This window comes from Cuculus canorus, chromosome 1, assembly GCF_017976375.1.
Source record: "Cuculus canorus isolate bCucCan1 chromosome 1, bCucCan1.pri, whole genome shotgun sequence".
NCBI classification, from domain to species: domain Eukaryota; kingdom Metazoa; phylum Chordata; class Aves; order Cuculiformes; family Cuculidae; genus Cuculus; species Cuculus canorus.
Window position 1 is genome coordinate 130,896,725 of NC_071401.1, and position 17,994 is coordinate 130,914,718.

General features: G+C 37.2%; 1 protein-coding gene across 1 annotated transcript in view; it reads left to right on the top strand.

The window, feature by feature from the left end:
- Window positions 1-17,994, top strand: part of ANO2 (anoctamin 2) — a 184,715-nt gene that overhangs the window by 86,838 nt on the left and 79,883 nt on the right. Inside the window, exon 14 of the mRNA XM_054056456.1 lies at window positions 6,685-6,768. Within this exon, the coding sequence (XP_053912431.1) occupies window positions 6,685-6,768 (84 nt within the window). The remainder of the gene's footprint in view (window positions 1-6,684; window positions 6,769-17,994) is intronic.

The following is a 17,994-nucleotide window of genomic DNA, read 5'->3' on the forward strand; positions in this document are numbered from 1 at the left end:
TTGCAGACAATCTAACTCCACACCACCATAGTGCTACTATGCTAGCCATGTAATCTTGCTCCTCCTCTTACATGCATGCTGGGAATCATACAGTTGAGTGGTGAACATTTCAGATGGCTGATACAGCTTAAGTGTAGCTGGGAATATGAAGGCATAAGTTTTTGTTAGGGTCATACCACGTAGCTACGCATGCACTGGTGTCAGTGTAAGGACAGAAATGGAAATGTATGGCTAGTGCAAAGTGAAATTGAGTTTGAGAGTATGGAAGCCCAGGATTAGATTGGTTTATGTTGCTGTGAAATATAAGCCATTAAACTCAAACCTCGAATATAAAACCTTTTGACTACAAATTCAACATTTGTGTTTTCTTCGTTGTTTTCATGAACATTCCTGGCTGTAAATCCAGTCATTGGAATATTTATGGGAAACAATTAAAAGAAGCACTGGTATGGCTGAAACAAATATTTGTGGTCTGATAGATTTTTAGTTCAGATTAGCTGAAGTGTCTGTGTTTCTCCACATTAGTGAGGAGCCAATGTTCTAATCTGGATCATGGTTCAATTTGAAAAGTTCACAAATGTTTGGGAAGACAGCGGTTGGTCAGAATATACACCTTCTGGAACCAGAAAATAATGGATATTATGAATTTTTTGTTTAGTTTGTGTCTGACATATATGCTTTAAGGTGTCCTAGGAAGTATGCCTTAAAATGCTATACAGGATGACATTGCTTTTATCTAGTAAGTCAGATTGCCTGTAAGTCATAGGTTCCAAGTGCACAGAGGCTGAAAGTAGGAAAACTCCAGGGAAGCGAAAATTCCAGAAACATCACAAATAGCCAGTGTAAGAATACTATTTCATAAATAGAAGTCTGATCTGATATTATCTGAGTTTCATGTGTAGTAGCAGCAAAACTGCACTATTTACTAGAGATTCTTATTAAAATGGAAGAGACCAATAGATACTTTTAGATCTTGCACACTAGTAGCATTCTTACCTTATATTCTCTTACCTATCTTTGGTAAATGCAAGACAGGCAAATTAATGGCATTAGTTGTAGTTCTATCCATGGGATTGTTATGTCATTTGTTGTAAGTTTAATTTAGCATTCAACTTTGAAAACTGCTTCCCCATTCATCTTAGATCTAAATTCTGCAACCTTGAACAAGTTGTAATATGATGAAACTACAAAATGTTTGCCTGTTTCATGCATAAATGAGCTTCTCTTTTAACCTTTTCTCTAAGTTTCTTGGATCACGATGGTGTGTAATGTGCACTACTTATCTTTGGACCAATGCCGAATTCAAGGCCCAGTGTCTCATGATTTTGATTTTGATTAAAAGAAAAATATCCTTTTGTAGTCGGAGGAAACTGTTGGTTTCTAACCTTGCTAATTTGGAGGATATTTTATCTTGAGACCCTAATGTTATGATTTGTGAAATAGATATTTTAGATCAAACATAAAGAATTTTGCAGTGTTTATTATCCTGCTTTTAGCAAGAGATACAAATCTGTAATCTATCCAAAGTACATTCAATCTTAAATATTGACAGAGAAAAATTTCCATAAACACATGCCACTAAAGAGTGCCTCCACAGCCAAGCATTTCCATTGTTACACATTATCAGTCAAAAAAGAGAACAGAGCCCAAAGGGGAAACAATCTCTTCTTTAAGAACATTTATTTGGAGAAGGGGTTCTATGCTTATACTCTGGCTAAAGCAATAGGGTCCAAGTCTATGACTGAGAATGCTACCGTAGCACAACAATAAAAGATAAACATGACAGTGATATGTAAAGACATTTTAAATTTTCTAGAGTCCAAGTAATGCTTTATCAAAGTTAGAGCAACAAGATAAGCAATAAGATAATTGTTCCATTGATAAGCTGAGTGATGCCCCATTCTAATGGGGCTATACTTTACAGCGGAGTTTCTTCTTTATGTTTGTCAGCTTATTTGTTTCAGCAATGACTTATAGTAGATTAAATAAATTATCAGTTTCATAGTTCAGGGGATATCTGGCTTCATACAATTCTATTTAACAAGGCAGAAGTATTTAAATGGTTTGAGTTTGAATTGAATAATTAAAACAATAAATAATGCCATATGCTGCTATAGTTACCCACAAAATGTGATATCTTGACACCACAATGGCAGCATTTGCCTGGTCTTAAGGCCATTTAAAAATCTGAGGCTGTATTTCAAAATCTAGTTTTGAATTTAATTCTCTGAAGCACTATTACTGGTCTTGCCCTATGAGAGAGAATAAATGTGTCTATTTATGTCTTCAGCAAATATATTTCCATAATAAGCCTCATGGGTTCTTTTGTTTTGACTACTTCAGTTTTATGTTGCTTTACTATACCTTTGATAGCTGAGTTCCTAGGTACTTGTACAGTGGCTTTTGTCTTTTAACATCCCACTACTTCTCTGGGCAATCTGTTGCAGTGCCTAGCCACTCTCATAGGAAAAAAAATTCTTCCTAATATCTAATCTAAATCTACCCTCTTTCACTTTAAAACCATCACCCCTTGTCCTATCACTACACTCCCTGTTAAAGAGGCCCTTCTCAGCTTTCCCGTAGGCCTCCTTCAAGTACTGGAAGGCTGCTATAAGGTCTTCCTGGAGCCTTCTCTTCTCTAGTCTAAACTAGCCGAACCCTCAGCTTGTCCTTGTATGGGAGATGCTCCACCATCTGATTATCTTCATAATAGAAGATAATAGACTCACTTGAGAAGATCCATGTCCTTCCTGTGTTGAGGACTCCAGAAATGAACACAATACTCCAGGTGAAGTTTCTTGACAGCAAAGTAAAGAAGGGCAGAATTACTTCACTCAACCTGCTGGTTACCCTTCTTATGATGCAGCCCAGAATATAGTTGGCTTTCAGGGCTTCAAGCGCACATTGCCAGCTCATGTTGAGCTTCTTGTCCACCGGTACCCCCAAGTATTTCTTTTCAGGGCTACTCACAATCCATTCTCTGCCCATCCTGTAATTGTGCTTGGGATTGCCCTGACCTAGTGCAGGACTTTGCACTTGGCCTTGTTGAACTTCAAGACATACACACAGGCCCACCTCTCAAGTCTGTCAAGGTCCCTCTGGATAGCATCCCTTCCCTCCAGCATGTCTCTAAGGTTCCATTTTTCTTACCAACTCAGATGTGTTTGTCATTCATGCTTTGTAAAATTCCATCACCACTGTGTTCCTAGAAGAAAGAGAAATTAAGGAGAGATCAGTTCTTTTTATGTATTCTTATCAAATCAGATCATTATCAGCATGGCTTAATCTACAAAGTATAGTGTATGCACATGTTGTATGTTTGAGGCAAATCCTGGAGACTGTTCTCAGGGAAAATTCCCAGTAACATCACTATGAGTTTTGTCTAAGTAAAAATTTCATGATTTGGCTCTTTGTTTTCAGGATGGGAATTATCTTTTTCAACTCTAAGCACTCATTTGGCCTCAAAGTACCTTGGCTCACACAGTTTTCAATAAGTGTCTGGCAGCTGTACTGGAAAACTTCCAGCATTGTGGGATTCATACTTATCCCTACAAGGACATTCGGCCTTCTTCAAGTCATCACAACTATTTCTAGCTTATTGTCCTAAGTGTAGAACTCTTCCCATTTTCAGACAAAGAACTGATTCTGAATCACACTCTTACAGCAGAGTGGAGCTATTCCTTTATATCCATATATACATGATCAGGATGAAATATCTCTAAGACTGTATTGTAAATAACAATTTAATGCAATATGCTCATAAAAGGGATATCTAGATACATGTATTCCAGGAGGTGCTGTGTTTGTTCAGTTGAGGGTAAGATGACTTTGTAGATCCAGTGAGGACAGATCAACTAATTTTCCAACACAGATGTAGGTGCATGAAATGCAGTTAAAAAGACATTTGAAGGCCTTAGTAGGAAAAGTAAACATGACCAAATCTGAATAGTAGATGCAAAAAAAAGTAAATTACAATGTTTTGCCTGGCATTTGATTTCCTCACAGTGTTTCATTTCAAGCCAGTTTTCAAAAATTGCTCTGGCTTCTGGCAGCTGCCCCTGGTCTCCTGGAATGCTTTACTTAGCAGAAAATAAGAAAAAAGGAAGAAAGCCAATTGAGCTCTGCAGGTGCTTTCATAGTGTAATTAGAGCTCCTCAGTTTCTTACAGCTTCATTTATCTCACTTCCCTACTTTCATCAAGCTGTCTCCTGTCATGTAGCCATCCATGCCTGATGCCTGCAGCCTGCATTCTTTCTTCATTTAAGTCTAAAGATGTTTCTTTCACGTGACCTTTGAACCTTATCTAAGGAAGCATGATATAAATTAAGGTAAATCGGAAAGCTAGTGAAAACCTACAAAATATCAAGATACATGCACTGATCACAGCATCTTTGGACACTTATAGTTATACCTTTGTCCTTCCTTTCCCTGTCCTGCTCATCACCATTTTTGCTGCTAATAATTTTTAGTAATCATAGAATCATAGAATAGTTTTGGCTGGAAGGGACCTTAAAGATTTTCCAGTTCCAATCCCCCTGCCATGGGAAGGGACACTTCCCAGCAGATGAGGCTGTCCAAGGCCCCACCCAACCTGGCCTTGAACACCTACCGGGATGGAGCATCCACAACCTCCCTGGGCAACCTGTGCCAGTCCCTCACCACTCTCATCATGAAGAAATCCCTCCTTATGTCTAATCTAAATCTGCCCCTCTCCAGTATATAGCCATTGCCCCTAGTCCTATCACTACAAAGCTTTGTAAATAGTAGTTGTGTCGTATGTCCCCCCGCCCCTTTCGTGTAGGCCCTTCAGGTACTGGAAGGCTGCTATAAGGTCTCCTTGGAGCCTTCTCTTCTCCAGGCTGAACAAGCCAAACTCTCTCAGCCTGTCCTCATAGCAGAGGGGCTTCAGCCCTCTGATCATCCTTGTAGCCCTCCTCTGGACACATTCCAACAGCTCCATATCCTTCTTATGCTGAAGATTCCAAAACTGGACACAATGCTCTAGATGAGGTCTCACAAGAGAGGAATAGAAGGGAAGAATCACCTCCCTCTCCTTGCTAACCACGCTTCTTTTGATGCAGCCCAGGATGCAGTTGGGCTTCTTGGCTGTGAGCACACATTGCTGGCTCATATCAAGCTTCTCACCAATGAGCACCCCCAAGTCTTTCTCTGCAGGGAATGTAATGTCAGCAATTACCCCTGCCTTCTTATTTCTTGGAGTTCTACATACACTCATAGCACTTTGTAAGTAATAATAGCAGCAATCCTTGTGACAAGAAGAGCTGTAGTGATTCCTGAACTTCATTCATGGTAGTAGTGATTTTTATGAGAGCTATAATTAATGAAAAAAACTTCTTGATGCAAGAAGTGTCACACTTGCACACTTGGAGCATATTTTATTAATTTGAATAGTACATGAAAGTACGAATGTAAAACAAGCCATCATGCTGGCAGTTTCATTATATTTGTTTGGCATAACATTCTAGTAGTAGAGTCTCAGAGGCATAGCCATACTTGACCTATAGAGGAAAAAAGTTCCCTTAAGCCTCTCCTGTTAGAATCAGACTCCCTGGGATCAGTAGAATGCTTTTACAGCTTATGAGACTGCCTTTGGGGCAGACATACATATGACTTGTTCATAGAGTACAGAAAGATATGGAAATTTTAATTTAAGGTAGTTATTTAAATGACGATATGCTTGCATGTCTGTTCAATGCGTCAGGAACATCTTATGCACATGAAGTCTCACTGTGTTTACATACTGGTGTGCGAGGATGCTCAAGATGAGGTCTGATGTAGTGAAAATGTTACAGATAACAGAAAATGAATAGCACATGTATTCCCCAAGGAAGACTGCTGACATTCCATGCAACCTCCTTTCTATTGTCCATGAGGATCGATTATTTTTTTAAAAAATGTTTTTTATTCTCTTAATGGCTATTGGATTCATTAAGAAGTGTTAGTAAGCCAAATTTTTGACTGGTCTTATAAGCATATTTTCTAATTATAGTAAGGATGAATGGTATGAATAATGCCATAGGAACAGCCTTTTTTTTTGCAGGAGGCATCATGTCTGAATCCCAGGTTCTGAATGAATTCAAAACTTGTCCAGAAAAAGGAGATACATGGCATGTCTCTTTTTTTATGTGCTGCTTTCTTTTAAATCCTAGTAAGTTTGCCCAGTAGCTGCCTCTGGATCTCAGTCCCCCCAGTTTCTGGCAGTTAGCTGGAACTCCCCTGGTCCCTCTGATAGCAAACTCAGCCACTTCAGCTTATACATGAAGTCTCCCACCTGGAGTTGCTCCAGTTTCTGGTGGTCAGACCCCATTACAGACCAGTGAACTATTTATATGTGACAATTTTTTTTTATCCCCTTATCCTTCTATTTTTGCACAGTTATTCCTCCCAAAGTGACCTAGATTCCTCCCTTCTTTACCTTTGCCTGCTCCACCTAAACATTCCAGAGTGAGACCAGTGCAATCCCTACATTCTTTTCTCCTGTATCTCGTAACATGTCCCATACCTCTAAGATAAAGATCCCGGTAGTCCAAAAGATGTTTTGGTGTTGAATCATCTTGATGGCTTGGATCACGAATAAGTGACCAGAACTTATTTTTGTTCTTTTTTTTCTTAAGCATAATCACACATTTGGTTTGTTGTTTGTTTTTTTTTTCCTTTTTCAAGGAGCATCCCAGACCAGAGTATGAAACGAAACTGCTGCAGAAGAAGCTGAAAAATAAAAACATCGTGACAGAAACCTCAAATGAAGTAAGATCCAACTTACTCTTTACACTTTTATTCAATATTTATTTTGTTATATTATAGTTACCTTTTTGTTTGTCTCTGAAGTATAGTTAACAAAATGTTCTTTTCTTTGGTGCTTCTAATCAGCTTTGTAAGTTGCTTGCTAGAGGTCTGATGTTATGCAGCGTTCCTGTGTCATTCAAAGGCTCTGGGGTCATCTCTTTGCCAGCTCTGCAAAGTAAACCAATTTTTTCAGGAATATGGTTGACCGGATCTAATCTGTAGAGCAATGGATGATAAGCAAGATAATCACCACAGAAATTCTTATAGAAATGACCTACAAATTCAGTACTTTGTGGACAACAGAGAAAACAGCTTTTATGGTTGTAATTTCAATTGCATTTATAACAATGGCATCTTTAGCCATTTCACAGTTACAGAGTTGTGAAATTTTGATAGCATTTCCAGTATAAATGGAAAAATAATAATTGTTATAATAATTTTTAAATCAAAGTATGCCTATGCTTTCTCTGGTTATCTCAAACCTGAGAGCAAATGCAGTTTTTTTCCTCAATCCCCTCTTGTGGAATGCTAATTGGTCTATTCCTAAGCAGTCATAAGTCCCTAAGGACTATATCATTATACTTGAATTATCATTGCCTTTTTCCTGCATGCCACATGCACCAGCAAAGCCAAAGCATTCCAAAGCTATGTCCCATTTCCAGGTAGAAGGAAACAGTTTAATTTGTTTAACCATTGAGAATGAGTATCTGAAGTGGAGAATACTCTAATTTCCAGGTTTGGTTCAACAAATTTAGCCTTGTAGCTTACAAAAGAACTTTACTATCTCTTTCTTCTGCTGATCACCATCAAGATTCTGAGGTATTTCTAGTGAATCTGTTGTCTTGGTGAGCCTGCCTTTCAGTTGTTGGGCCCAACCAAAATCCACAGAAGACAATGGAAAGATTCTCAATTACTTTAATGGGCTTTGGATCTTGCCCAATATGAGCTGGGTCTCCCACATAGCAGTGTGGGGAGGTCTTCTCTTACATATAAACAGTTCTCTAGTCCTTCCAAAAGGAGGGATCAAAGACTATAAAAATGGATAAAGCAGCTGCTGCTGTTCAACTATTTTCTGACTTAAAGTAAATGAATTCTGGAAACAAGTAAGTGATAGATACTGTAGAATATGACTTTTGTAGTCACGAGGCAGTGTTAGATGATTATTTTGTTGAAACGAGGCACAGAAATCACAGCTTTATAGAAGATAAATTAATTTAAGGTAAAAGAAAGCAGTGAGAAATACTAAGAATGTAGATGGAAGATGATGAATCATGTAAACACCAAGCACTATAAAAATGGGAACAACTTCTTTTAGACATCAAGAAAGGAAAGACTTTCCTGGAATATTTTTTTTCAATTAATTTTTGTGCCAATTTGGATGGGAACAGAACATGCAGAGGGAAAAATATTTGCTTCAAGTTTTTGGGGCATCTGTACGCAGACTTTCTCCAATGTATTTATGGGAGTCAAAATTCTAGTTTGGGAATTGATGTAGGCATTTTGAACTGCAAACTCCTGATTTTTAGTAATATTTAATTCTGAAGTAATTTTGAGAAAAAACATTTTCATTTTTTCAGTCATTTAAATATGTTCTGGAAAAGTTTCTCAGAGTAATTTCAATCTCTTTCCTAAGTTTCATTAAAAAATAAAGTACTTTGACATTTGCCATCAAACAGTTACTCACTGGAAGAAGAGTTATTCATATGGCTGGGCATTTCATTTGGGGTGATTAAGGTAAATTTCTAGTAAACGTGTTCATCCTGCAATATACTGACTATGCCTCCCCAAGTTCCTGAAATATAGTCCAAACATCTAAGAAGTTTTTAATCAGTCAATATTTTGTTTACTGTTTCTGTTGCAGTCATTTTTTGATTTCTCCCAAATTCTTTCCAGCAAACAGCACTCCAGCCTGTGTTTAGAACACGTTGATTAGTGGTTTGCACCTTAATGTCCTACAATATTATAAGGGCAAGAGACATTTGTGTGAGACCTGCTGAAGAGGAAAAAGGCCAGTTCATTAACTGAATTGTTGTTTAATGTAACTGTGGAAATGTATCACTATATTTTGCTTTGGATCCTGAGAAAGTTAAGACTTTAAAAGTGATTAAATTATTAGCTCAGAAGCTTTTGCAAGGAGGGTTAATACTAAGGCACAGGTTTCTGTGAGGTCTTCAGCTCAGTACTTCTGTCTTTTTGGGTGGCAGCCAGGGTACAGGACGTTATCATATTAATAGTGCAGATCTAGTGTCTGGACAGGCATCAAAGTAGAAATCTCTCTGTAGTTAAAGATTCAGTTCTCCTAATTTCTTGGTTTTGTGTGAATACACAGATGCCTGTGAGGTCTCAGTCTCATCATATCTTGGTTGACGGTCCAATGTCATGGCGTAAGTTTCTGTGACATTCTCGCCTAAGTATTTTTAGGTAACTAGTGTAATTTAAAGGCATATCTTTTGCTTGTAGCTAGTCAAAAACTGGAGTATGCTGTGTTGATATCAGAGTACAGGCTGTGGCATGACTTGCCTAAAACTTCTCATTACTTATCTAATACGAAGTCAGAAGTCTCCAGTTCAGCAGCTGTGGCTTGTTGGGATAGTAATGATGCCAAAGCTGTGGCTATTGTGAGAATACTGATTTAGAGCTTACTTGAAGGCATATATAAAATTACTGGCTTGTTTCCAGTATGCTAATTCCTCTGTTCCGGTGAGGATGTGACTAGTTTTATGGCAAGAAACTGAGCTTTTATGTGGAAAACTGTGTACTGTTTGATTCTTTTTTTTCTTGCCTTACTCCAACAGGGAGTCCCTGTGAAGAAAGTTGGGTTATATTTGCAAGGAAGGGATTGTGGTCTCATTATGTGCTGCTTTTGCCATTGCAGAAGAAAATTGACGCCACTTAAATGATAACTTAGAAATACCTGTTAAGAGGAAACCTACTTCAACATACAGTTCTCCCTGTCCACTGTTGAAGTCATTAATTTTAATGAATGTGTAAGATTCCCAGCACCTGTCAGGGCCAGTAAACATATGAATCACTCTACCCAGGCAACAAATTCCAAATCATCTTGATACATTACTTGCCCAGTGGGGTTTATGTTGCAGAATGTAGGTTTTACACAAAAACTACAGAGGATATTCAGGCTACTGTAATAGGCAAAGGACAAAATTTCAGCCTACATCACTCTCTGTGGTTCAGGATATTTTAATAAATATTTTATTGGTTATTTTGAGAGTGGGAAAGAAACTGTGAGGGCTCAGAGCATTTCACAAAAGATTAGTGTGAAGTTAATCTTACAATAACACTCTAAGACTACTATTTCAGAAAATAATTATTTTAAAGCTAAAAGTGTTGAAACGTTTTCATGAGATCCCTCTGTTCAATCAGTAAATGCATAAACAGAAAGTTCTTATGGATTATGACATTTGTTAAAAAAAAATTACAAGTTCTAAGGGACTCATTCTGGGAACCTGTCATGATCTGGCTTATAGTCAGTATCAGTATTTGATTCTTTGTTGTCACATTACTAAAGTCTTAAAATGTAGATGTTCTTGATTCATGCATATTAAAAGGATTCTTTATCCTTGCAGCAGAGACAAAGACTTACATGCGCATGCATGAATGCATGTCCCTGATAATACAAACATGAATTTTTTGTGATAAAGCAATTCATATTATTTTTAGTTGTTTAATACACTATAGCATTGAAGATGTGGATAGAAATATTTAATGGGTAGGTAATGTTACTGGATCTACAGAACGTTAACTAAAAAGGGTGTTGGCTACTTATAATCTTTTGATAAGTTGTTTCTCTCTATATACAACAGTAATGTTCTCGGTGGAAATACACGCAGGTCAGGAAATGAAAATTGGTCGTGTGCCTGAAAACATGCACATAGGGCTAGATCCAACTCTCACTGGAGCTGATGGAAGGAAAGGCTTCCAGTCATTTCTGTGAGATGAAATGTCAGGCCCTGACTCCTTTTCATTAAATGACCAGCCGATCTGGCAAATATGATGCAACATCATATCTATTCTTATCTTTCCTATTTGGCAGGAAGTCGAATAACTCATTCTACATATTTCTCAAGGAAAATCTTCTTTATAGAAAAAAAGGCTTGTTTCTTGGCTCATGTTCTTTCTTGGAACAAACCCTGGGAATATTAGAATCTGGCATTCTAGCTTGCCTTTAATTCATTTTAAATATGAAATTGGCAGAATAAGTTATTTAAATTGTTAATTCACCTGGTAATTGAAACAAAAGTAAGAAACATTTCTTTCAAAAGCATTGTTTCAGTTAACAAACGAGTTAAAGTAAGCTGGTTTGAAGAGGAAAGTCTCTAATGTAAAGATGAGACAGGTAAAGTAGAATTGTACATAGCGGATGAATACTTCATATATATATATACTTCATATATATATATTTTCAGCATTATGAAACACGAAAGAGTAATTTTTGCTACTAGACGGTTCCTTACTCAGTTTTGTGTCAGCAAATCTCCCACAATCTCTTCTTCCAAGAAACACTTCAAATGGAACCCGCCTCTTTTATTAATGAAGTCCTTGATAAGATTAACTAAAGAGAAAAAGAAAGTTCTTATTTTATATATCAGCTGTACTTCTGTAGAAGGAACCATGATAATTGGTTATAAATACTAATTTGAACGATCAAAACTGTAAAAGAACTGTGAATAAACCCATAGTTCCTTAATCACTAACATTGAGAAAATATTTTTTTAGAATTTATTGCACCTTATTATTAATGTAATAAAACCACCAGTTTTGATCCAGTATTTCTTGAATTCCCTAATGTCTTTCCAGCCTCTGTCATTGCTTTACTTTGACAAATAACTCCACTTTTCAAGCATATGGGATAGTAAGAAGAATATATAATAACTAAGCTTTTTTTTTCTTTCAATTTATTCCTTGTGTCATTAATTTTTGAAAACAAAATTGTAAACTGAAGATGAATGAGGACACTTATGACAATCTTAAAGAGAGGTTTTATTTTCTATATTGTACCAATATTTGGCTGGCAAATTGGATCAGGTCATGTTTGAAAGGTAAATGTTATAATTCTGATTATTTTCACGTTTATTTGAGTTCTGGGTTGCACAATTTTTTATACCAGAATATTCATATTCAGAGTTTGTGTCTTCAAAAGACTGTTGACATGGTCTTTCACTGTGATCTTATTTACATGGCAGCCAAGTACTTGAGCATATGGACTGATCTCTCCTTAGTGTGACATCATCTGCAAACTTGATGAACATCACCTCCTCAAGGTCCTTCTTTAAATCTATTAAGCCATCCTAGGATAGAATGCAGCAGTGCTCCAGCTGTCACACATCTCCAGACAGAGTATGATTCATTAGCTAATACACTCTGAGCCAGACCATCCAACTTGTATTTCGCTGAAGTCAAGGCAAATGACACTGACAACTCTCCTGTTGTCCTCAAGGCTAGCCATTTTCTCACAGAAATCAGTCGGGTTGGTGTGGCACAATTCACCTTTGATAAATCTGTAAGGACTCCTCCTCATAATCACCTATGTCTTCTTTGTGGGCTCAGAAATCTGTTTCAAAAGCAGTTTGTAAGGGACCAAAATGAGGCTGTCCTGTCTTTGAGGATGGGTGCAAAATTGTTCTTTTCCAGTTATCAGGCCCATCCCTGATCTCAGCGTCTTTTCAGAGATAGATAGAGATCAACCTTGCAATAACGTCAGTCTGATCCTCTAGGTTCCACTGCTCTTCTCAAGAGTTATAGGTAAACAAAATCACTGCTTATATTTTCTAAAGGAATACATTATCATTGTTTTGTCTAGACATCAAAATGGAGTTTAACTAGGAATCCCAAATGATTTGTCATTCAACTATTGGAGGATGAACACTGCAGATCAGAGCTAGAATTTTAAGAAAAACATATCTAATGCTCATGAGACTGATTCTGCCTGAATAAAAATGACTGTTTTTTTCTCAGAAGAGAGCTTTGAACTTAGAAATAAGAAAAAGCAGAGATGCTGCTTGTGGGTCTTATTTGTGTTACTTATTAAGATTTTGGCTAGAGGAAGCATTCTTTCTAGGGCAGTACTACATCTTGCATTGTTTAATCATGTAACTGGGACCTAAGCATACGATTAAAGTTAATAACATGCCTCAGCATTCTGAATATGGATACAATTAAGTGCTTTCTTTAACTGAGGCCTAAGCTTCTTACTGACAACATTAAAGACAACGCAGATCTCTTTTCTGTTAAACTGAATGGAGAGTCATTCCTACAGGTTCTATTCATCAGTACTTGAAATTAATGGGAGTTCTGCCTGAGTAAGTAATTAAGTATTAGTCCTTAATCCTGCAGTTACTGCAGATGACTTACTATCACATTGTGCCCAAAGAGTGCAATAACAGTTTTGGGGGTTACAGTAAATTCTCAGGTTGAAAAATAAATCTCCAGAAGTGTGGTGGGTTTTAAATTAATGCAGGTACTTGAACTTAAGAAAAAGTAAAGTATTTCCCCTTTCCTGTGTGCCAGTGACAAATTCCTGTATCTCGGAGTATATTTTTTACTTTCTGCTGAGCATCTTTATAGGGTAAATTTCACACTATTAATCTCCAAGATCAAAACAGAAGCCCAGATTTGGGACAAAATTTACACAATTTGGCTGTGGAAACAACGGCCAGTTAAGCTAGTTGCCAAGAATTTTTATTTGATGCATACTGCAGTACTGTCTGCAATTTTAAAGAAATAAATTTTTAAAGAAATAAATCAAATTCCTTTGGGCATCCAATCCATGAAGACTGAAATTCCACATACTCCGAGCTTAAAGACCTAAAGAAGTTAATTTGAACTGCTCAACTTTTGCAGCTATCGTCATGCTTAATTGAAAAATACTTGCCTGCTGATCTGCTGATTTTGAATTTACTTCATTTAAGGATAAGATAGCATTGTGTTTGGAAGCTCCTTCACACCCTGGTGTTTCACATAATAGATAAACTTGAATTTTTATTAAGTTATCCAAGTCAACTTTTTCTCCTATTGATATCACCTAGTTATTTTACAAGTGAATTTATTGAGACTAAACTTTTAATTATTAATACATGATGCTGGATTAACTGCTTTCAGTCTCTGTTGCTCATGTGAAAACGTAAAGCTTGTTTGGATGCATGGACTAATTTACCAACTTCCAAATGCATGCTCCAACGCTAGCCTCAGAGACAGGTACATAGCTAATGGTATAAATAAAGATAGAGTATTATCTTTTTTAAACGGTTGAAAGAAACCTCTAGTGCATCTCCTCTTCCTGTAAAGAGTCCATCGAAAGATGATGGATGGCACGTATGTGCCTTAGCTGTTCTTTTGCAGGTAAAGATAACTGTTCAAAATTCAACCTTCTGCATGGTTTTCTTGTAAAAACTCAGACCAGAAAGTTAAAGGAGGATTTTACAAAGCTTGTACAGCTGTGTGATGCCAGAATACAAGAACAGTTTTAAAGTTTACTTCTTTCTTTGGCCCAGTTGCCAAATTTAGGTAAAATCTTATGATTAAAATCAGTTTCATGTTTAAAATGACCATCTTACTATAATTCTCTCCTCTCTAAACTCTCTCTCCTTCCCAGACAATGGTGAAGATTGTCCTGATAGGTTTAAAAAGGGACAGTCCTTTGAACATCATTTTGATATCTTTCCTAACCCAGATGCTAGTTGTCATCTTTTCCTTGCATTACAAGTTACACTGTCTGAGAGAAAGTGTAGAAAACATAGTGGACCAAGTGTTGCACTCTGTTTTGCTTCTTTTGGACCTGATTTTCCTGTTCTGTGGTTGATTTTCTTATTGAGATTAATTGCCTGGAAAATAGGTTGGACCTCATTTCTTGAAACAACTTAAATACCAATTTGAAAGTGTTGATACTTGCCTCTTACATTGAAAATAGATCTTTAAAAATTAACGTACTTTAATATTTGAAAACCTTTAATACCTCAGTCAGACTGTTTCACAAATACTGTATCAAACATATCCTCAGTTCTGCCTTCCTGTTGATGGATTACAAAAGCCATCCCTTAGTCAGATGATCTTTTTCTTTACTTTTATTCCCAAATTCTGGGTTCACCCAGTGAATTCGGTCCTTGCATCTGTTTCCTCCTCTACTGTCACTCCCTCTGTGCTTGGTTTCAGCCTTCCTTCCTTCCTTCCTTCCTTCCTTCCTTCCTTCCTTCCTTCCTTCCTTCCTTCCTTCCTTCCTGTTCATGGCCTCTTTCATGAGATTTCACTAGATTTCATTCTCCTCTTTCACCAGGTTATTTTCTTCTACCACACCTTCAAATATTTTTCTTTATTTCTTCTTGTTTTGCATCTCACATCATTACCTATATTTTCTGTCTATACATTTTTAATTAGTAAGAACAGACAGAATAGCAAGGTGCAGTGGCTATGTCAGTAAAGGAGAAGGAGATCCCACCTCTACTTATGGGGCAGTTCTAAATTCAGAGACAGCTTGGTGAAAGATTACATTTTAAAGTTGAAATACATAGACTTAGTTGTCAGCTCTGATTAACTGAATATTAAAGCAACCAAGAATCAAAAGTAGATAATGTTCACAGATCAAATTTCACTTCTGGAGCATGTCCAGAGAAGATCAACAAAGCTGGTGAAGGGGCTGGAGAACAAGCCTTACGAGGAGCGACTGAGGGAACTGGAGTTGTTTAGCCTGGAGAAGAGGAGGCTGAGAGGCGACCTTATCACTGTCTACAACTACTGGAAAGGAGCTTGTAGAGAGGTGTGTGCTGGTTTCTTCCCCCAACCAAGTGAGAGGTGATAAGACAATAAATACTTAATTCCTTTTACCTGGAATCATTGTCAACTCACTGGTACATCCAAAACAAAGTACACTATGCTTATGGAACAATCCTTGCAAGATTGTGAGTCATAGCACCAAGCATTATGAAGGAAAAGAGAAAAACTCAAGATAGACATCTTCAGATACATGTCTTGAATGATCTGCTATTCTGGAAACAATACTGACAGCAAACACACCATACTCAATAAATGAAAATAGTCTGTAAATGAAGTTTTTTACTGTGATAAAGTAATCTTTGAGAAATTAAGGGTATCATTTTGTGAAGTATGTTGGATTGAAGAACTTTGGGAGCTGAAGGTGGAAGAAGATTAACATTTTAAAGTTTTAAAAAGTATTGTGAGTTTCCTTCCAAAAACATGCATGAAAAAAATAATAGGAAAGCATATAATTAGACAGGACATAATTAGACTTAATTACATTAAAAAAAATCAAATGATAGAAGACAGCTCACAATGATTAAGAAAGTATTTTTGTAGCTGTAAAGTTGAAAAAAAAAGGTTGCCAAAAATAATTCTGAATTATGCTTTTAAAAAGAAAACAATTCAATGCTATTAAACTACCCTCTCCAAAATTACCTGACACATCTGTGCAACAAAAATTATATTCTATTTGCCAAAGACAACACTTTTCCTTCAGTATGATGATGATTTTACCACAAGAGTGAAAGGCTGGAAAACTATCTGGAAAAAGGGAATAGGAGGGTATCTGCTATATTACCTATAATTAGATTTGCCCCAGCACAGGCAAGATGATGACTGGATGGAAAACAGCTTTGCTAAAAAACTGCTTGGGTGCTCTGGTGAACAAGCTGAACATGAGCCAGCAACTTGCCCTTGCACCAAAGGCCCACAGCCTCGTGGAATGCATTATGAAGTGTGTTACCAGCAAACTGAGAGGACATCCTTCCTCCCTATTCAGAACTGGTTATACCGCAGGTGGAATGTTCTCAACTCTATAACTCCCTATACAGGGGAACAAGGGTATACTTGAGTAAGCCCAGCAAAGGGTCACTAAATTGATTGAATTCTTGGGGCATCTGGCATACCATTATATGAACATTTGATAGGCTGAGAGCTGATATTGTTGAGCCTCAGGAAGTGAAAGCTAAGGGGAATCTTATCAATGATTTCAAATACCTGAGTGGGTATGAAATGGCATCAGCCTCATCTCTGGGGTGTCCAGTGGAAGGTGAAGAGGCATGGACACCAACTGAAATACAGGAGTTTCAATTTAAACACAAGGGAAAATTATCTTACTGTGTATAGTGAAACACTGGAAAAAGGTGCCCAGACAGTTTGCGGAGTCTCCATCCCTGGACATAATTAAAGCCTAACTGCACACAAGCCTGAAAAACTTGCTTTAACTGACCCTTCTTTAAGCAGGGCATTGGACTAAGATGAACTCTAGAGTTCCCTCCCAAATCTGGCTGTTGTTAATTCTGTGAAGTGTAGGAAAGAGATGATCCAAGAAAGTGCAGACAAATTGGTTTGACCACAATAGGCACATTTTAAAAGAAAATGTGTTTTGAGCTTTACCATAAGCATTAGAGAAATGGGACAAAATGCAATATGGGTTTACTAAAGACAGATTAATAAGCCATGCAGTCTAAACTAGTGTCTTTTTTAATGGAATGATTGATCCCTGAGGAAGGGAAATGTAGTGTATTTCACTAAACTCAGTGTTATGCCGCAATAGGAATATCACATGTTTAAGAGGTTATAAATCAATACATTTCACTGGAACTGACTGGAAAAATGTCAGTTAGAATTTTCATTTAAAAAAATAAGAAAATCTTGTTTTAAAATGGTTAATTAGCAGTACAACTACTACACCCTCCAGCCACTGCTATTTGGTGCTTCATGCTTCATTCTTCTCTCCTGTCCTTCATGTGATGATTTATCATCAGCCCTTTTTTCTTCTTTTAAATGAACCAAACATAGAGGACAGTATTCCTTAAGAAGGACAGTTGCTTAGTCAGCTCAAGGAGAGAGAAGAGCATTTCTCTGAAGAGGAGGAGTCCTGCACAGTCTGTAAGTGTTCCTACACTTTTTCCTGGCAAACCACAAGGGGTTCATTGCATATCATTATCACGGCAGGGCTAGAGAAGATGATATCCCTGTTTTAAAAAGTTTACAGGACTACTCGTGATCAGAGCGCAGGGCACATCTTTTTGGTCTCTAACTTATTTCTGTGATCACTTTTTCACTGTTTGCATTTCAGGTGGCGTACCATAGGGCTTCAGATTCTAATACTTCTTCACACACACCCCTAGCTACTTTTCTACACAAAAATGCAGCTGAGTCTTTCTTAGTGTATGGAATGGCTTGATTCTTTTTTTT